At 39.4% G+C, this 21,148-nt stretch overlaps 3 protein-coding genes across 5 annotated transcripts; 1 reads left to right on the top strand and 2 right to left on the bottom strand.

Moving 5' to 3' along the window:
- Positions 1-414: 414 nt before the first annotated feature.
- On the top strand, positions 415-3,558 carry cenps (centromere protein S). Its single transcript, XM_029502415.1, has 5 exons — positions 415-536; positions 1,438-1,561; positions 2,824-2,857; positions 2,970-3,036; positions 3,271-3,558. The coding sequence occupies exons 1-5, from the start codon at positions 507-509 to the stop codon at positions 3,382-3,384; spliced, it is 369 nt and encodes a 122-aa protein (XP_029358275.1). The 5' UTR covers positions 415-506; the 3' UTR covers positions 3,385-3,558.
- Positions 2,863-8,251, bottom strand: tardbpb (TAR DNA binding protein b). Of its 2 annotated transcripts, none has more exons than XM_029502413.1 (6): positions 7,440-8,251; positions 6,440-6,603; positions 6,202-6,351; positions 5,931-6,101; positions 4,782-5,848; positions 2,863-4,111 (listed from the first exon to the last, which is right to left on the bottom strand). In XM_029502413.1, exons 1-5 carry the CDS (start codon positions 7,678-7,680, stop codon positions 5,357-5,359), a joined length of 1,218 nt encoding a protein of 405 aa, XP_029358273.1. In that variant the 5' UTR covers positions 7,681-8,251; the 3' UTR covers positions 2,863-4,111; positions 4,782-5,356. The 2 variants fall into 2 exon arrangements, with proteins under 2 accessions (XP_029358273.1, XP_029358274.1); XM_029502414.1 differs by having other exon boundaries at positions 6,211-6,351; positions 7,440-8,250.
- Positions 8,252-9,490: 1,239 nt separating this feature from the next.
- Positions 9,491-20,943, bottom strand: gnb1b (guanine nucleotide binding protein (G protein), beta polypeptide 1b). 2 transcript variants are annotated; one of them, XM_029501558.1, is made up of 11 exons: positions 20,421-20,943; positions 15,300-15,408; positions 15,146-15,184; positions 14,950-15,056; positions 14,601-14,664; positions 13,502-13,664; positions 13,053-13,119; positions 12,728-12,929; positions 12,381-12,597; positions 12,100-12,215; positions 9,491-11,256 (listed from the first exon to the last, which is right to left on the bottom strand). In XM_029501558.1, exons 2-10 carry the CDS (start codon positions 15,354-15,356, stop codon positions 12,109-12,111), a joined length of 1,023 nt encoding a protein of 340 aa, XP_029357418.1. In that variant the 5' UTR covers positions 15,357-15,408; positions 20,421-20,943; the 3' UTR covers positions 9,491-11,256; positions 12,100-12,108. The 2 variants fall into 2 exon arrangements, with proteins under 2 accessions (XP_029357418.1, XP_029357419.1); XM_029501559.1 differs by lacking the exon at positions 20,421-20,943 and adding an exon at positions 19,534-19,588.
- Positions 20,944-21,148: the final 205 nt, after the last annotated feature.

The raw sequence follows: 21,148 nt of genomic DNA, 5'->3' as shown, positions 1-21,148 counted from the left end.
TAGTTATGTGTGTGTCATGATCTCAGACTTCAGAGAAATAAATGTCATGACATGAAGCCAACAACATTGTTTTGCCATTGCACAGTTGTCTGCGGTGCAGAGTTTGTATTTGTACCAATACGACAGTGTATCACTGCCGTAGAAATTTTCATGTACGTATTTGTTGGTAAACTTTGTGTGATATATTTATTTATGTATTCTTTCTACCTTATCCAGCTGTTCCAGTTATTCTTGTGTGACTCTGTTCTCTGTCTTGTATATCTGATGCTGCTGTAATGTGCAAATTTCCCCCCGGAGGGACTAATAAAGGATTATTTTATCCATTTTATCTTTCTGGTGTTTCCTCCAGACCGCCAGGTGGCGCTATAAAACTTCTGCATGAAGGAAACCGAGCAGTTGTTGGTTTGCTTGGTATTTATGCCGCCAGTTTTCCATTTCAGAGGACGTTTCTGTGGAGGGTCCTGATCGTCGGCGTGTCGCAGCCTGAATACTTTGTCCAGGTGAAGATGTCTGTCGGTGAAGAGGAGACGCGCCAGGTAAAGGTGTAGGACAAAACCATCGACATGGACTTATTTTACCGAGGGGACACGGCTGTCCACTGACAATGCGTTTATACGAACAGAGTCACCGAAATCATTTAAGGTGTGGTTGTTTTTTTTTTTTGTCGTTTGTTCCTTCTGATGTCCATCTCTGTCCAAACGTGGACCGATTGTCCCTGAGCAGGGACAGAGACCTTTTACCCCCCAAAACTGAGAGACAGAGACTTTTTAACCCCAAACTGAAAGACAGAGACTTTTAACCCCCCCAAACTGAGAGACAGACCTTTTACCCCCCAAAACTGAGAGACAGGGACTTTTTAACCCCAAACTGAAAGACAGAGACTTTTTACCCCCAAACTGAGAGACAGAGACCTTTTACCCCCCCCAAACTGAAAGACAGAGACTTTTAACCCCCCCAAACTGAAAGACAGAGACTTTTTACCCCCAAACTGAGAGACAGAGACCTTTTACCCCCAAACTGAGAGACAGAGACCTTTTACCCCCCCAAACTGAAAGACAGAGACTTTTAACCCCCCCAAACTGAAAGACAGAGACTTTTAACCCCCCCAAACTGAGAGACAGACTTTTTACCCCCCAAACTGAGAGAAACTTTTACACACCTCCCCAAACTGGGAGATGACTTCCCTCCATGTAACATTACGTTGTCACATCACTTTGGCAAAAATGGATAAACTTGATGGAGATGTTGATTTCTAAAAATGGCAGCTTTATTGTTGTTTCATTCCCTGCAGAGAGCTGTCATAGAATTGCATTCAGTCTTAAATACCACTGAATTTGAATTTCTTGAAGACAAAGCCCTGAGAAAAAAAAAAATGGCATCATCAATGATGTGTGACGCACAGTCTTGATTTCTGTGAATCTGCTGTTTCGTTTTCAGAGGTTAAAGGCAGCAGTGCACTTCACGGTTGGTCGCCTGTGCCAAAAGGTGGCAGAGGAACATCACAGAGGGTTCAGTCGACAAGTCATAGCGGCATTAACCGAAACAACGTTCAGGCAATGTGGTGGGTGTCATCAAACAAACCAGCTTCCTCCTATTCCTTGAAACATGCAGGTCAAACGGTTTTCAGCACATTCAAACATTAACAAGACGACACAGTTTCTTTGTTGTTTACCTGGGACTGCACAATGGTGGGCTTTACCGCAGACCTTCTAGAAAAGGAGTGGACCCAAATCCATTCATTAACAGCTTATCTTAAACTGCAGACTTGTTTAATTATTGCAGATCCCTTTGGTAACAACAGATTGATACTTTTGGATTTCTTTATTGTCTCAATTTGTCTTTACAAATTGAGAAACTGCACGTAACACTTATAAATGCATTCAATTCCACGATGAGACACACCGTACCTGTTGATTAATGACTGCTCATTCATACCTGCAGTGTTATTGCCACCAAAGAATAAATCAGCACGATTTATTAACCAATAAGAAGCAGTGATTGCAGGTAATAGGGCCTTTTATAAACAGGCAGAAAGTGATACTCATAATCGTACATTAGTGGACACAGACTGAAACAGTCAGCTGAGCCAAGTCCAGTTTATTGGGTACAATTGTAAACTTGTAGTAGTAGTAGTAATAATAATAATAATAATAATAATAATAATAATAATAGTGCTGTAACATGCAATACCTTGTAATGCTTATATTTAATGAATATCATGTTTGCGTTCGGTAGATTAACAACCCAATATTATCTTTTTTTTTTTCTTTGGCCTTCAAATACTTCTAACAGATTGTGTCCACAAAAGGAATATCGAGGCATGTTGCTGGAATGATGGTATTGGTGCTCTTTGCTTTAAGTATTAGAAAGGTGGAGCTTTAGTTTGAACTCTTAATTTTATAATAAACTTGTATTTCAATACAAACTGAGTTCAGCCGGTAATAGAAATACATTGGGAATCCCATAGTATGTGTCAATACTTTATTTTGTGACTTCTTTCACTTTTTTACAAAATGTGTAAAATAAAACTCAAGTCACTAAGGTAATGGAAACAAAAACAAACAGCCGTGTACACATGTGGAGGAAAACCCTAGTCAATGTATACAGCTTGGTAATCAAAGCACCAAAGCCTGTATTATTTATTTGGCTATAATCTTTTTCATGTTATTTATTTGCTCATGTCCATGTCTTCTGCTCCTAATTCAACCATCCAGCATTCGTTGCACATTAGTACACATATGAATTGAATATTACAGCAGACATGCTGTGAATAATCTGGTTTGACAATTTCTCAAATTATCCCTCTTTGTGACACCCCCTTAGATATATTTGCGAAAGACTTAGAGGCCTTTGCAAGGTAAGTTTTTTTTTTTTTTTTTTTTTTTTTTTTTGGTGACCATACTAACTTTAACAGTAAAATACCTGATGCAGTATTCTATCTTTATTCATCCTTGAGTAATTTCTTTCAGACATGCAAAAAGAAGCACAGTGACTGCAGAAGATGTGAAACTTGTAGCACGTCGCAGCACTGCCTTGGTGAGTGATTTTGACTCAAATGTCAGGGGAATCATACAGCACTTACTCATTATGCTATCTGCATTTACTGTCCAAGTCAGAACAAAGCACACATTTTCAGGCTTGCCAATGTTAGTTGTTCAAAAACATTGTAATGTCATCCTGATAATGTTATAGTACACTGTAGCTGTGTAGGGATGGTTATTCTTAAGCAGACAGCAAACTGAATGTTTAATTTGCCTTTATTCATTTCAGTTCATCTACATACAAAATAAATGTGACGAACTGAACCAGGAACAGAATGATTCGAAAAAGAAGAGTACTGGGAAGAGGAAGAGCAGAGACACTGAGGAGGAAAGCAGAGAATAAGGACAAGACACAGGCAGACCTGCAGTGTCCACCGATGCCCAACATTCAAATAGCAACGGCTGGCTAATACATGACAGTACATTAAGTCTTCACACGCGGCAGTCATCCTTATGGTTGTTTCAGCTGTAATTTAAAAAAAAAAAAAAAAAATCTTTTCATTTTTGGACATTTTAAGCAAACTAAGACTTATCTGTTTAGGGACCTGCAATGAAATGTCTGATTAAAGTGTATTCTGGTGACATATGTCTAAATAACCAGTGCCTGACAGATCCCCCCCCCCCCCCAAGTGTTGCCAGTGGCAAAATGGCATGTACCACACTGACTGAGTTAATGCTGTATTTAAGTGGATTAGGCTGTCCTTGTCCTGTAACAATGTAAGAATTAATACGCCATGTTGACACTCTCAGCCAAACTATCCATGATGAACAAGGCCATCTACAATTTCAAGGCTCAGCAATATATCATTACATCAAATTAGATAAATATTGCTTTGAAAGGGAATGCCATATTGCTGAACTCATCGTCTTAAGACAAAGCTTCCCCTGTGATTACTATAAAGGACAATTCACTCTGACAAGCCATTAAAAGCAGCAAAAAGACAGGTACTACCCCATGTCATGTCTGAGAAGGCCACACACTGAAAGTGTTGGAACTTCCGTCTTCGTCCTTCAGAACAGACTTCAGTCAGGGTTCAAACGGAGACCTCGACCAGCAGAGCCCAAGGTCCCTAGATATGTGAATCGAATTAGATTTTTTTTATTTGACAAATTGACTCAAGTAATATCAACTAAGCATCTATTCAAATGAACTTTATTAGAGAACTCCCTTCATTTGACATGTTTGTAAACACCCCACAAACAACAAGAGCTACTGGGAACCATTGGACACACCACTCCACGTTCTCACACTATCATTCGCGTCCCCCAGAGTCTTCAGCAGGTGTCATCCACATCAAGTACACACTTACAGATCAGTTCGGTAACATGAAAGCACACACCAGACAGCATTCAAATCAGATAATATAAGCAATACAAATATTCATCACAACATTCCACTACATTTTGATATTTCTGCACTTGATCGACATACTTAAGAGTAGGGAAAAACTTGCAAAGATTAAAAAAAAAAAAAAAAAAAAAATATCTTGAAGTACTAATTAAAGAATGTCCATGTTAGGGGAGGCGCTCGTAGCATCTGCAGCTTCCACTCACACACTCAAATAGCAGTCAAATTGGGCTCTTTCACCGCACAACCAGTCCGTTTCACGCGTGTCTCCGTTCGCTCACTCATCGCTTCACTCTTCGTCACAAGCCATCCTCAATCGCACTCATCAGTTCTTAAAATGTCAGTTGCGCAGTTCTTTCCATTTAAAAGTGGATAAAAGTGAAAACACCCACCGTCTCTTAGAACATGCGGAGTGAAGCCGTTCTTTGATGGCATAGCATTTACAGGTGGGAAGAGGGAGAATGATACCGATATCACCCCAAGAATGTTGCCAAAGAGGAGCTTCCTCACAGGAAAATGGAAGAGAGGTGAACTGCAGAAGAGATTTCAATGAAGGCTTTTCCATAGAACTTGACTGCAAATAAAGTTGCACTTAAAACATTTAGGTTTCAACCAGATTCTTCCCAATGCAAGATTGCCTTTTAAGTCGATGACAAAGCCAGATAATGGTGAATCACAGACATTCATGCATTTTCAAAATGGTTATATCACATTTCACAATACATGCATTAGAGAATCCAGTTGAAATGGATACAAACAAATGAGACATCAAAAAAATAGCACTTTAGTCAGACATCCTGGTAAACAATCACTTCAACACTTTCTAAATTAAATCTTTAGCATTTTTTCCAAATGTACAAAACATCTTCCACAAAAAATTGTTAAGTTTTCAGATACGCATTAACACCAGAAATAAATTTTGAAAAGACTCATCTTTCTCACAATACTTACCATACAAACACTTAAATTACATACCCCACCCAGATGACTTTGACTCCATACTGGACCCAAAACCTGAGCTAAACCCACTACCACTGGTTGTGGAGTTTGAGCCAGTTCCCCAGCCCAGACTGGCAGAGCTGGTTCCATAGTTGCTGTTGCCTGTACTGAAAGACTGACTCTGGTCCCTACTGGAGCTTGTTCCACTGGAGGTGCTGCCTGAGGTTGACGTTTGCTGCTGGCTAGCCAGCATACCCATCATCCCCCAACTACTCTGCAGAGCAGCCTGAGCAGCAGCCATCATAGCTGGGTTCAGACTGAAGGAGCCAAAATTAGCCAGACTACTATTAGTGCTGCTCCCTAACCCACTACGGCTGCTACCAAAAGCTTGTGCTCCAAAACCATTCCCAAACCGTGCTGTGCGATCAAACTGCCTATTGCCATGTTTGGGCTCTGCATTTGAGATGTGAACACTGACGCCTTTTATAATTAAGTCCTCTCCACAGAGAGACTGGGCAACCTGTAAAGAAAAAGAATCATGAATCAGATCATCTGAATATGGGTAAAATAAGGGGCTACTTTCTACAAACTTAATACTATACCTGATCATCTGCAAAAGTGACAAAAGCAAAAGCACGGAATGGCTTGGGAATGAAGACATCTGTGACTTCTCCATACTGCATAAAGAACTGCCGAAGGTCATCTGTAGTCATGTCTTCTGTGCAACGCCCTACAAACACTTTGCGACTCCTCAGTGGCTCATCTGGACCTTGCTGTAGTGAAAAATAAAAATGTAATTTCATAAGTTATAGTGTATTAACAACATCAACACTGTTCATTCCCATAAAGTGTGGGTATATGCATGGACATTACCATATTCACCTTCGAGTTAGGGAGCTTGCAGTCACACCATCTCCCATCAATCATATGGCGTTGAGAGATAACCTTTTCTTGAGCCTCATACTCAGTGAATCTCACAAAGCCAAATCCTTTAGAGTTTCCAGTCTTAGCATCTCGTTTTACCTGGAGCATAAACAAGCCAACATCCATCTATCACTGAATATTTTCCAAGCCGTAAATAAGAATTATATCAATTTAAATAATGTTTTACCTGAACCATGATAACTTCTCCAAATGTACTGAAGTAGTCCTTCAGGTCCTGCTCAGTTGTTTTCCACGGTAGACCCAGCACAATCAAGTCAGAGGTCTTCATATCGCCTCTCTTCATCTTCACAGCAGAAGAAGCATCTATTTCATCCATTTTCCTTTTGTTGTCTGTAAAAGAACCCACAGTGAGAAAAATTACTTTATTTTAATCTGAGTCATCAGATGCAACTTTCCCTCTTCCACTCAAAATGTGCAATTATTTATCATTAGTGTTTATCTTATTATTTCCCACTAGTTTGATTTAATGGCATCAATCTTTACCAGCAATTTCAACTTGTACAATGACTACAGAGTTTAGTCATCCATTCTCCATACCAGTTTAACAAAACTCTAAGAGTCTAAGAAGTTTTATTTCCTGTTAGTTAAACTGGGCAGTATCAATTCAAACAAGTAAGGACGCTGAAGGTTGAGGCCATAGGTCTTACATTGGTATTTTTAAACGCATATACAAGTAAAAAAATAAGAAAGAACGCAGTGGAAAATGTAATGATCAATTAAAGCACTGATCATGACTAATGTGACACATTCATTTCACAGCCAGATTTTAAACAGCAATAGCCTACAAGGGATTTTATGGACAGCTCTGCAAAAATCACGGATAGAGCCCCCCCCCCCCCCAAAAAAAAACCTTATGGATCTGATCTGTTACCCAAGTTTAAATAGTAAAACCTGCACATCTACCGAGTTATTGCAGGAGCTGCTGTGCCTGCTTTTGCAAGATGTCACCGACACTCAGTGATTCGGTCACACCGGTTTCCTGATTTTAACACTTCACAGCACTTACTTTCAGTCTTAACTTGGGTGGGCGTGGGCACAATGCACGTCGGGTCTAATTTCACTGTGCTGGAGCGACATCATGAATTATAAATAACATCACATTTGACCACCTGTTCGGACGAGGTGTTATGTCAGTGGCAAAGCGTGCGCAATGTACCAGTGCCCACCTTTTGGATAGTTGACGACGTACACGACATTGCCCCATCCGTTTTCTGGTGCGTGCAGGACCCCTTCCACAAGACGTACACCCCGCATGCACTGAGACACGGGGCTCCGGAACCGAAGGCCGCACGCCCCTGGGAACTGAGCCGCCACGGTGGACAGCAAGACGGTACCGTCATCCTCGGACGGGATCTCCATGGGCTCTTCGTTCTCCTCCTCCGCCACTCGAATGTACACTTCGGCCATTTCCCCCAAAAATAAAATAAGTAAAAGAAAAAAAAAATCCAAAACAAAACAAAACTTCGAGTCAATTCAGTGCTAAAGTTAGCAGTTAGCACGCCACTCAACCACAATAGCGGCTAGCCTTAGCCGATGTTGCTAACGGGGATGAATGAGTCAGGCCAATTAAGTTTATTGTTTAAAACAAACGCGTCTCGATTCTAAGTATCACGGAGAGAAAAACGCGTGTCTTTGATTTTAAATTATTTTATGAATAAAGCTTCCCTGCATTGAAGCCAGCGAGCGTGCATCGGCTTCTCGGTTCCTTTGTTCGCTGGGACGGGGATCCGTGTCGTCAACACCGGACGACACTTCAAAATGTGATTCTTCGCCAAACTGCGCACGGTCTTCCGCCGACTGGTCCGACTCAACAAGCTCTTTGGAAACCTTTTCGCCGACCTAACAACTTAAACTAAGCGCTCGCCTCGTCCTAAACGCAAAGTGAGAAAGCTAAAGCTTAGAAAAAAATATTTTTCTACACGAGGTGGAAAATGTAAGCGCCGTCTTGGGCCTACAAAGATGGCATTATTTAAGCAAAGTCGGAAATACGTCATCGGGTGGATGAGTTCATTTCACGTTGGTCAATGTGTCTTCGGCGCGTCGTTCGTATTGGGAAGAGACGACTTCAGTCCACAGTGTGGAGTAATACCACAAACGTTTCTACCACGCATGTAATTGATCTTTCACGTAGTGTAACACAAAAATGCGATCATCTTAATTTGTACACCCCGGGAGTGTAAATCGGATTTGGTACGTCCGAGGCAGGAGCTACGTTGGTTGGCAAAGCCGGGAAGATGGCGGCCCGCGGGACTTCAGTGAGATAAAGGTTTACACAGCCGAGTCAACAAACCACAAAGTCACATGTCACCAAACTTTGACTTAACATTTAAATTAGACATTCTGCTCTGTGTACATACTCACAGGGAGGATCTTTCAATCACACCCGCGGTATAAACCTGAGCTGCATGTGTACTTGAATTATTAAAACTAATTCTGGATGAGTTTGACCTGCAAATATTTCACACAACCATATTGTCACCGCTCGCTTGCCTCGCTCCAACACAAATCAAAATTCAATCCAAATCATCTTTATTGTTTTAATTTTTTTTTTTCTAGGGAGGAGCTGTTTTTTTCCCCCCTCTGGTCTAATAATAATAAAGCACCAATAAAGCACTAAACAGCCCAGTAGCCAGTCTTTTTGTTACAAAAGATATTATTTCCTAAAAACTTGAACTTTGACATTAAGTAAATGAACCCAAAACTGGTTACAGCAGCAGGAGGTATTTGTAAGGCTGACCCAAAATAAACTAGTACATCACCCAACAGTTTAACTAGGCAGATCATACAAATTATACAAGTATTATACGAAGGCAAAGTCTGAGTTATGAAGAAAAAAGGTAATTTTGACAACAAAAAAGAGTAGATTCACACAATTGTGGCTAGATTTATGGCTATAGATTTTGTTTCAGATAAAAGAGCAAAATGACAAGAACAGACTAAAGGTGTTTGGTCTTAAATAATGGGAGCACTCACCCACAACAATCTGATTTGGGCTTTTACCTTTAAATTTGCCTTTGCTTGAAAGCATCCTCCCTGAGCAACAGTGAAAAATAACCTCAGCCCAGACACGAGCAGTCGTAAGGCTGGGAAACTGCATATTTGAATTCCACATCAATATAATGATGGACATCCAACAGCCTACATTACAACAGCACTGCAAAAATGATTATATATATAAAAAAAGTGTGCAGCTTTTGGATAGAACTCAACAACAAAAAGAGATCTCAAACAGCTTTTTATTACATTTTTCAATCAATAACAGTACAATTTAGTACAGTATCTATCTTGCATCCAGCTCACCGTGGAACACCAACAGACTGAAATGAAATACAAAAGTGAAAAGGTACATAAGGGTGCAGAGCTCTATAATATTAATGGAAAGAGAAAAGGGAATCCATCTCAGTTGAATTGCATTTTTACTTGTGGCCACACACGAATACATCACATTTATTGTACATCATCGCAGAAAAAAGAAAAGTGAAAATATGTCACAACTTTAACAAAAGTGCTTCTGTATACAGTGAAATGTTGTCATTCAGATGCTCTGATTTTCAATTTAAGACCAAGAAAAAAAAATGTACAAAAGTTTTAATATGGACAGTATGTGAGGACATTGCTCCATTGAATGTGAAGATTTGAAGGAGAAAGGATTCTCAAGGATAGAATTCTCACAATGATTGTTATAATTATTACAAAATTGGCATCAATAGAACTGGTAAGCATAATTTACACTAAGTATGCAGTCAATATTATGTCTTTCTCCATTCTTGCTCACTCTGGTGCATAGCGTTACCAGTATTAGTACATGATGTATGCAGAGTTTGAGCCAAAAAAATGGCTTCTATTAAGTTTAATCAATAGGTTACTCTCCTTTCAGAAACAAACAAACAAACAAACAAAAAAAAAACAAAAACAAAAAACAAACAAACAAACAAAAAAAAAAGAAAATCTAGGATTTTTGCACCATTGAAAGCAAGTCTACAGCATGCACATCTAAATTAACTAATGGCAGACAAAATTAAATGTCTTAACTTAAAACATCAGACCATTATTTTCAGACATTGATTTGTACATTTCATTCACAGAGTTGCAACTGCAGTCCCAAGCAAAGGAAGTGTCTATTTAGTCAGGTGAGGTGTTTCACTCAAAGTGGATACTAAACACAATTTTCCCATCCATATAATAAAATCCAGCCATGCCCCAATTATCTCAGCACCTACTTTGCTACCCCACCCCTTCCCACCCAAAATCAAAGGCATGTACAAGAATTAAGGGGGTTAACTGGATAAGTTACTCGTAATAACTCCTTTTGTACTGGAATGAGCATTCATAACTTATAGCATGTGCTTGGTTAGTTAACATAGTATTAGTTGAGAGGCAAAGCTTCTTCATGTGCAAAAGGCTGTGATGAAACAAAAACAGCTAGTATATAAATACATCATGGACATTTTGAAAGCTGCTCGTGTAATATGATCCAAGCTTTTACTTCTGCATGTTTTCTCTCTTCTGTCTTATATGATTCAACTGGATTAGAAAGACAAGCTGTAATTCAAACATATCTAAAACCACAAAAGAAATATGACAAAAAGAAAGCCATCAAGAATAACAAACCATCAGAATAGAATTCTTTAGAAAAAAAAGGGGGGGTGGAGGGGGGGGGAGAAAAAGTTAAATAATTTGTACAATTACACTCCAACATTTGCTTTCAAGACGCACACATTTGCATGGGATGATAGTGTTGTTTTCTCTTTCAAGGTAACATAAAATGGTCCAAGAAGGAATGCGCAAGTTTCTGATTTGATACCACAGGAGATCCTTTCTTAACTAGGTGATAAACAATTGTGCTCTTCTTTGTGTAGGAAAGGCATTGGTTTCCCTTCGTTTTTGTGGTGTCCAAGTCAGTTTAAACAGTGTTGAAGAAGATGCTGTGAACATTCTGAAGTTGTAATGGTCTTCCAGTCAACTTTGGAGTTAAAAGAACATCTGGGAAACAAAGACAAATGAAATTTAGATTTAACTAATCTAACCTGATCTACAATTTAGCTAATTTTAACTTCTCTCATTGTAATTTTAAACCCTAATGGGCAGAGATTGAACAAAAAAGCAGATTGACAAAAGAACACACAAGGCTGCTTGTGTTTGTTGTACATACACCATCAACAAGCAACAGAGGAAGCTTACTGTTTTTGGCCTATTGTGATCCTTTAAGAATTCAGTGCAACAAAAAAAATGTTACATAATTGTTGATTGTTACTTTCTATTGTTCCTAAGGCAGCAATCCCATTACAGTAACAAACTTGAACACAAAAAGTTTTAGAGTTAAGTTTGATAGGACTATATGGCTGACAATGTCTATCTGAGGTGTCTAAATTGACCACTGCAATACACTATGCATGTCCACAAGGAGTGTTTGTTTAAACTAGTTGCTAGAAGCAGTTTGTTGCACTGACATTTAGTTCACGCTTACTGTAAATGTGGAGGGAAGAATGTTTTGTTGATCACGAGAGTCAAAGAAAAGGGGATCCATTCAAGCTAACAGTGCCTCAAATATGCAGACGAGCAAAAGAAACGGAAACACATTTCACTGTACCCACAACTCTTAAAACCTGCAAGGAAACAATAGTAGCGCAATCAGCACATCACCTTTTACTCCAGCCAGACAAAAGATGAGGCCACGCTGGACACATAGCTACAGGTTTTATGTGGAATAGCTTTCAGTACAAATGTAGGAAAATGTGAAACAAAACAAAACCAAACAAAAAAAAAAAAAAAAAAAAAAAAGAGGGGGGGGGGGAAGAAAAAAAAAAAAAAAAAGGGAAGAAGAACCTTCAGGCTTCAATTCCAGATCTTCAGAAAACTGTCCCAGGATCCTGTTGCAACTGCCATTCCATCATCAGTAACTCCCAGGCAGCTAACACGGTTGTCATGTCCAGCCAGCACACCTAGAAAAAAAAGGGACCACAATTATAACTTAGTCATCAACAAAAGAACTGTAAACAAGTAAATCATCTGTGTTACTTTGTATGTTGAACTCTAAAATTAAGAAACCATTTTTGTGCTCTGAGAAAAAGTGGGTTGTTAATTGAGATTATGCTTCAATCACTTACCAGCCCGGTCGGCTTTTAGTGTGTCCCACACGTTACAGTTGAAGTCATCATATCCTGCCAGAAGAAGGCGGCCGCTCTTTGAGAATGCAACAGAGGTGATGCCACATATGATATTATCATGAGAGTAGATCATTAATTCCTGATCAGCACGCAGATCGAACAGCCTGCAGGTGGCATCGTCAGAGCCCGTGGCAAAGGCATTGCCATTAGGGAAGAACTAAAAATGACAGAAAAGATCATCACTGTACAGCAGAGGAATAGTCAAAACAAAGGATATCTATACTGTCACTGAAAAAACATTCAAAAGAAAAATATCTTGGCAGTTCTGAGTTTTGTGAATAACTTACACAAATAGCATTGATGTCAGACTCGTGCCCAGTAAATGTCTGTCTGCACATGCCCTCTCGAACATCCCAGAGTTTAGCGGAGGCATCGCAAGCACCAGAGACGAATAATCGCGAGTCAGGGGCCAATGACAAGCTCATGACATCACCTGTATGTCCAGCAAATGTAGTTGTCTGCTGGCCAGTCTCAATGTCCCAAAGTGCACTGTAGAAAAATGTGTTTGTCAGTTCACTAACTTCAAAGCATTCACACAAAACTTACAATGATCAGTAATAATGATAATGATCCAGTAATACAACTACATATAGGCTATTTTCTTGGACTTACCAAGTGGTATCTCCAGAGCTTGTAACAATCTGGTTGTCATCAAGAAAGCGACAACAGGACAGGTATCCTAATATTCCAAGAAGCATTAATAAGTACATTAATTTGGATATCACATCAGATATCTAACTAAGAGTAAATAAATTGGCTCAAAGATTTTACAACAGCTTTAATTTGAGATGTACAAGTTACATAATTTATTTCCAAACTCGTTTTTTTGGCTTTATTTACTTTCCAAAGTTTTGGCACCAATCTTCTTAGTTCAACACATGATCGGATGAGATGAAAAAGGTTTAAACTCTTTATTTCCTAACATCTTTGGAGTCAGTGATAAATTGTCAAACTGTAAAAGATGCTTATTAGGGTTAAACAAAGCCAAATATTAGCTTGAATCAATCATGTTTGAAAAAGTATGTTTATACTGAAAATAAATAAATAAGAGTACTATATACCTGTGTGTCCAGCAAGCTCACGGCTCACGCGTACATTCCCCTCACGTGTTTTCAGGTTGTAAATGGAGCAGATGTTGTCTAAGCCACCACAGGCCACATAATTTCCTGACGGTGCATACGCACAAGTCATGACCCAGGAAGATCGAAGAGGAATGGCATGAACCTATATAACAAAATTGAATAACATACACGTACATTTGTTACTTAATTTACAAGTCTGAGGAACTAGCATAGTTTATTATCATTATATATATATATATATATATATATATATATATAAAAGATACAGTGAAATTTGTTTAGCAGCAGTCCCTTTTAGCCTCTTGTAAACATAAAATATAGGCTCTAAAATACATACGTAGATGAAAAAGGAGTATACACGTGTGCAATGACAAATGGGAATAAAATTAATTAAATACAGTGTTGTTATGATTCAAATTAAAGTGCAAAAATACACTTTAATGCCAGACATCTTAGTGTGACATCCACTGTTTGGGTGCATCAGGCCCATAATCAGAGTGACATCCATGGCAGGTGACCAAGTAAGACATCTATAACTGAAGTAAATGCAAGTGCAAGACAACTGAGAGCCAAGTACAAAATGTGCTGCTTCAGCATTCAATAGCATCCTGTACAACCTATCCCTATTATTTCTATTTTGACTGAAACATGATCGTATACATTCGTCAATAAGCTACTTCCTGGCACTCAAAAGTTACAGCAGCTTAATTTAACGAATGAATGAAACTAGCAGCGTTTTATTTGTGAGCCCCAATTAACATTACGGTATCCAATATACAATGCTGACCTCAATCTGACCTGCAATCTTCTCAGTAGGTCTAGAGATATATTAGAAGATTGACCCTTTAATCTTTTTAATTCCCAGTTTGAAAATTGATAAAATAAAAAGACAAATCTCAAAATATAAAGCAGCAGGAGAAGATAAGAAATGTTTTATATCTGCTTGTTTTACCTGCAAAAAGGCAGCAACTACTACTTTGTGTGTATATGGTAACAATGACATGGCTTTCTCTGCAACTCTAAGTTGCTGCTATTAATGTGTCACTCAAATTACTGATTCAATCATTAGACAACTTACCTTATTTGTGGTATAGCTGTCCCAAATAATGAGTTTGCCATCTTGAGAGGCACTGACCAAGAGCCTACAAACAGAACAGCAATATAAATAAAACAAGAACAATTGGAGTTGTCACACAAAAATCTATTTTTAATCAAAGATTATACGCCAAAAACTGAGGAAAGACTGTGGGCTAATGGTGCCTGCCAAACTGCAACTGAAAACCATGATGTAATCATTGTAACAACTCTTAACATTTGGGTGTAGCCTAAATTTTACTCTTTGCTCAACAGTTGACAAGAAGCAACAACAGCAGGCAACACAAGAATAATCTCCCTGTACAAGCAAAGTGATGAAGAATTTAGTTCACCTGGAATCTGTTCCCCAATGCATGGCATAGATTTTAGCCAAATGACCCCGCAGTGTTCGTCTTGTACGCATCTGGATTCGTCCAACGGGGTCAATATTAGCTGTGATCTACCAAAAAGAGAAAAGGCTAACTTGTTAAATACTCTGGTTTCCTTTAAACCAAATGCTTTTCAACCAAGGATTCTGCTAAATGTTACCTGTGATAGTGTGGCATCTGCACATGCTTTCCTGGCATCCTGAAGAAGAAGAAAAGTCCAATTCTTAGGGCAGAATCAAATGCTGGTACAGAGTTGACCTTGTAAATTACATTATTGTTGACAATTGATGGTGCAGCAGGAAATTGTTACTCACTCTGATCTGATTTTTGAGCTGCTCTGCCTCTTGGCGTAACTGGTCCAACTCACTCATTTTCGTCTGCTTTTTTAATTACCTTACTCCAGCTACAGGGGCACTTGTTGTTCTAAAAAAAAAGAAAAAGACAAAGGTACTTGAATCATTCAATACAAATTTGTATATTATATTCCAGGTCATACTTTCAACCATGTGCAACGTGCTCCTGACTCCCCATCAGACCCAATCCAACATCTTTACAGGATTAGGTAATGACACAAGCTCACCGTCTTCAACTTTTCAACTGACATAACTGTACGCAAAGGTGCAGTTTACAGTTCAACCTTACTTTTCCACTTCAATGTCACTATTGTAATCCTGACACACAATTTAGATAACCAGACAAATCCTGTTGAGCCATGACTTTCCAGTGATCCGAAAAGCGGTTATTATCCTGGTGACCTCAATCCAAGGGATACTCATAATTTTAGCCAAGTGTCAATAAGCCACTTATATTTCTACAGAGCTTTGAATACACTTAAAGTCCATCTAACAGAAAGCATTTTAAAAATGTAAGTGCCAAGTACCATGATTCCAATATAATAAACATATCTTAAACTACATCCAGATTGTCTAAGCAAATTAAAAAAACTATTTTAAGACTGTAATTATAGGATAGCTAAAAAAAAAAAACAAAACAACAAAAACTCAAGATACTGACTTAATTTACATTCACTGTGATATCAGAGCAAAAGCAGATGTAATACTGAACAAAATAACATTCCATGGAAACCTCAGATTTATTTAATTAAAAACTAAAACTAAACAGAATAAGTATATTAATTTTCCATTCTGATTTTGGTTACATACTATTACGAATTTTACTGTGTACTTTGACAAATATGCCATTTTGATGACTGATGCAAATTCCAGGAAAATTTATCCTAAAGGAGATTTCAGTAAATAATAACAATCCAACAACAATGTGGCAGCAATGATAGCGAACATTTCAATCAATATGCTGTCCGTTTAGATAAAGTCAGCAATTCAATCATTTGTTCGTTTAATAGTCATGTCATTATACCAACTCATGCTATCCTGGAGATGAAATCTGTGCTCACAGCTATCCCATAAATAATTCAAAGAGACCCCCATTAGGAAATAAGTGTCTAATCAAACTCTTCTAGTGTGTGTTTACGCTCAAAGTGACACACATTTTTTGTGGTAGACCAAACACAATATTATTTCTGACTACACTGAGGAAACAGTTTCAAATTGAGCAGTCCCACACAATTTAAACCCAAAACAATTAGAAATTTATGAGTTACACTCAGTACCTAGTTGATTTAAGGTAGCAGTACTTGACTTTAAAAGGCAATGTTTGAGAGATGTTTAACATCTGAACAGTATAATACAAGAGCACATTCTTAAATTATCTCAGTACATAAACTACTGTCACTGTCAATTAAATCTTCATTAGTGTAGTACTGTAGTTAAAAAAAAAAAAAAGAAAAACAAAAATCACAAACAAACTATCATATTTTTGCATAAACTCAAAGTACAAAACAAAATACTACAACAGCCCTGATGAACTCAGGTCTTGAAGAAAACTAAAGTTGAATGTAGTTTTAACCTAGTTTGACATAGCATCATTTAGTTGGAACATTGCCTCCCCAGTTACCTTACCTGATGTCTCAGTCAGTAGGCCTATGTCACTGGAGGTTTCAGGACAAGACTGAAAATCTTCTACCTGACTACGTTGTCCTTAAGGTCCTCTGAATGGTTGACCTTTTTAACACAGGTTATCCTCTTACACTCATTAATCTAATAATGAATGTGTCATGGAACGTAATTATTATACAGCATCAACAAGTGACAGTGGAAAGCCATGTTCACCTTGAACCGCACAGAAAACATTACAGAATTTAAAACATTTTCAGCTTTTTTCCCTCTGAGAAAATGAAATCCAATTTGAATTGTTTATTTTCAGTTGAGCTGAAATGATTTTTTCCCTTCTTTTAAAAATTAATAATCCCTAAAGTAGTATATAACAGTATTGTCAATCTCTCCATACACCATAATTACTGAAACAACATTTAGCCGTGAAAGGACAAAAAGGAAATATAAAATCCAATTTGATGCATTTAACCCATGTGCAAATAAAGTTATGTATGGACAAAATAATGTCACCTATAATGACTACTTAAAAAAATAAAAATAAAAAAAAAAATAAAAAATCATTGACTGCATTGATCAAATGTAAGCTTTCACATATTTCTGTCACTGTGTAAGGGTGAACCTTTTCAATGGCGATTAAGATGAACACCATTCAGTGATATTAAATGCATACATTTTGCTCTTAGTCAAAATTCAGTCACTTTTGATTCTTGAATCCTTCTCTGCAAACCCTTAAACTGCTGCACTAAATCCAAGCGGTTGGATAGTCTGGACTTAATTTCCCACAATCTGAAATATTATTTCCCATTGGCTTCTGTGGATGCTTACAGTTAAGGTTCCTCTCCCTCATCACTTCTCTTTTCCAAGCGCCTGATCAGGGTCAGCTGACTGCATGATAAACAATGAGCAGTGGCAAACAGCCTGGAGTTGTAACTCACTAGCTTGTTCTCAGGTCCCTTATGTGCAGTCTTTGTCTGCTTATTTCAAAAGGTGTCCTGAACATTTTCTGTTACATTCCTAAAAAACAACAACAACAAAAAAAGACATCTTGCTGTGATGAAGTTAAGTATACCTATGTTCTCAAAGGACAATTCAGCTTATCTGCACTGCTAAACAATGATAATGCCATGTTTTGCAGCTAAAGCTGGATCATAGAAAAAACCGTAACCAGCAATATCACTGAGCAACTCCATAATCCTAAAAGCTAAAATCCTCAGTCAATGAGAGTCTCTAATCTCATCTATGTTCACCAACACAAACAGCTGGCAAAGCCAGGCCAGGCATTAAAAACATGTTTTCCCCAATTATAAAAGGATGAATTTAATCTTATTTATTTATTTTACATACACAACATGCTTAAGTGCCTGGATTTTCACCATGCCAGTGAAACCGCAAGCCTGATACAGCTCTCCCTTGCCCAGTGTGACCCAATACTGTACAGTAGTACCACTGTTTCTATAATACACTAAGATGAAGATTCATTTTCAAAGAATATTTGCAAACTGAATACACATGTCATAGTAATGGATGAGAGAGCGGTATAAGTGCATGTCAGGAGCATGCCTAACATATACATTTAGTGATTTGTGTGCACATGTTCACACAGCACTATGTGGTTTACTGAGTTGACTCAGTGGCTGTGTGCAGTACTGTGATTTGCCTTTAACAGTGGGACACTTTGCATTGTATTTAAATAGCCGTCAGATAGCTGTTTCAGCCAGGTTGCTACTAATTTGTTTATAAGGTTGCTCTTCAGAGGTTACTCACATTTCAGGAGAAATTTGATTCTAATACAGCCCCATGATGTGGCAAAAATAGGGAGTGTTGGGATTACTAGTATCTGACAAAGCATAATCTAATTGTTAGATGTACTGAACGCTGCACACAGTAAGGATAATATGACTTGCACTGATAGAAATCTGAGAAGATGCAGCGAAACGCCATCTTGCAGACTGCTGTCCGCTAGTTAGCTTGCTAGCAGGCTTGACAGCGCAGGCCTGCAGGCAGGGCAGAGCTACCATTCAGGAAAGCAATATACTAAATCAACTGTGGTGGGAATCATTTCGACTTGTGATTTTACAACAACGCCCGATTGCAAATAAGGGCCATTACACCTGATAGCAGTTACAATTCAAGGCGGGCAAACTCAACAGTTGGCAAGATGTAGCAAAAAATAACGTACCCGGTGCTACTTTGGGCTAGACTGCTGCTCTTCCGCAAGTACATGGAGTGCTATGTAGTTAGCTTTTCAGCCAACACTTCTTAAACCCACAACCTCGCTGTTTGCTGGCCTCCAGAAATCCACTTACTTAGATAGCACCAATCTCATTAAAGCTGACAGTGTCTGACTGATTCGATTAAAACATATCGGTGTATATATTTTTTTGCTGCTCGAATCTTTTGGTGTAGCCGAGCCTGGAAAAACTGCAAGGTCGGGCGGCGGTGGCCTGTTTGACTTCAGTACGGCACCAAATGCAATAGATGCGGGCGATTTTTCACAAGTTAAATTACCATCTATCGCCCATCTGGAAATAGCAGCCAAATGGCAAACTGGCGATACATAAGAAATGTTACAAACCCAAGTTGAAGGCGCTGCACTGCCGTGGCCGCTTCGTTGCAGGGAGGTAGCAATATGCTAACTTATTAGTTCGGCTTGTAAAAAAAAAAAAAAAAAAAAAAAAAAAAAAGGGTGTTAACGCGGCTACTGTAACTGACGCTGAGACTGTGTGGCTGATACATCTATATTCAATCATGTGTACACACTTCGATTTAACTACAGATGCAAGCTGCTTCTACTACCGCATTTAACATTTATTTTCGGATTATTTGTTTACGGGACGTTTATTGTTTGCAGCCCAGCCCAGTGTGTCATCATCCACTGACAGCAACATCTTTAAATGGAAGATTTCGACTAGGCCCCATTAAAGCGATCCGATACCGACTATAAAAGTTCAGGTGCTAACATTAACACCACAGTTCACCTCAGTCCCTCTTGGCCACTGGCTGCTCTTTACTTTAAATACAGTATTATTTTTTTTAGGCCAGGGAGCTCCTCCGCTGGGCCATCACTGCCATCGAGCCTCAGCGGCCAATATTAAGGTTACAGCCCGGAGCTTCGCTGACAGTATCCGTAGTTAACCCAACGGGCTCAATGGGCTGAATTTAAGAGCCAATAACAGATTAACCCAACCCAACCTGCTAATCTTCTGTCAATATTAGGAGCCAGGATCCACTGCTGTGGACTCCCTTTTGCCTTGGCTACATATATATTTGCTTATTGTAAGATTCATAATTACCCAATTTAACGTTAGCTAGCCGCAGCTAACTAAACGGCTACGAAGCTAGCCCTCGCCCGCTACCCCACCCCCGGGCAGCTCAATTCCGCCACAATTCATCCGCCGATGCCATCAACGCAAAACACCAAATACACACAACCGACGTGCCCGTCGCCGCATTTCGCCTTACCTGATTCAATTTGCGTTTGTTTTTGCGCTTTGGCATTGACTGGAAAACAGGGCGGCGTATACCTCCGATCCACGCATCAACGGACACCGCGGCGCTAGCTTTCTAACTAGCTAGCCAGCTAGCGTCAGTTTTCCGAGGAGCAGCCCTTCCCGATCTCAGCCACAGCCGGAGCTCGACAACCTCCGTCAGCCAACTGGGGAGGGGTGGGGTGGGGGGGGTCACACCCACCGAAGAATCACACACACACACACACACACACAGACCCGTCCAGACAAAAACACAACTCTTTTTAAGCCACTCTGAAGTCAAACCAGACAGTCTTCTCTCTTTCTCCCCTCCTCCCCACCAGCCCTTTTTTCTGTGGTTGGTGAAGCTTTAACTTCCAGAGGAGACTCTCTTCGCTCCGGCCGTCGAGCGACGAGATGGGCGCGGTAACCCTGCAGTCAGCGCCGGGAAACCCCACGCTGCAGCGGCGGCGGCGGCGAGGAGGGAGCCGCAGCTGGAGGGTTATTTTGTTTTTAGGCGAGATCGGTCACTTTGACTACCGTTTATCACTTTGTCTCTGGGGTTTGTGTGTTTGTGCGTTTCGGGGGAAAGCACATTAAACATGGTTTTCTATTGCACCCCCCCCCCTCCCGTCCGTCCCGACTCCTCCTCCCGCAAACCAGTCAGTCTTTAAGGCTTTGTTTTTTAAGGCTGAGTCCGTCGGGCCCCAACTTGGCTCCTAA

Source organism: Echeneis naucrates, chromosome 5, assembly GCF_900963305.1.
Source record: "Echeneis naucrates chromosome 5, fEcheNa1.1, whole genome shotgun sequence".
Taxonomy (NCBI): domain Eukaryota; kingdom Metazoa; phylum Chordata; class Actinopteri; order Carangiformes; family Echeneidae; genus Echeneis; species Echeneis naucrates.
This window is presented reverse-complemented; position numbering and strand designations above follow the sequence as displayed.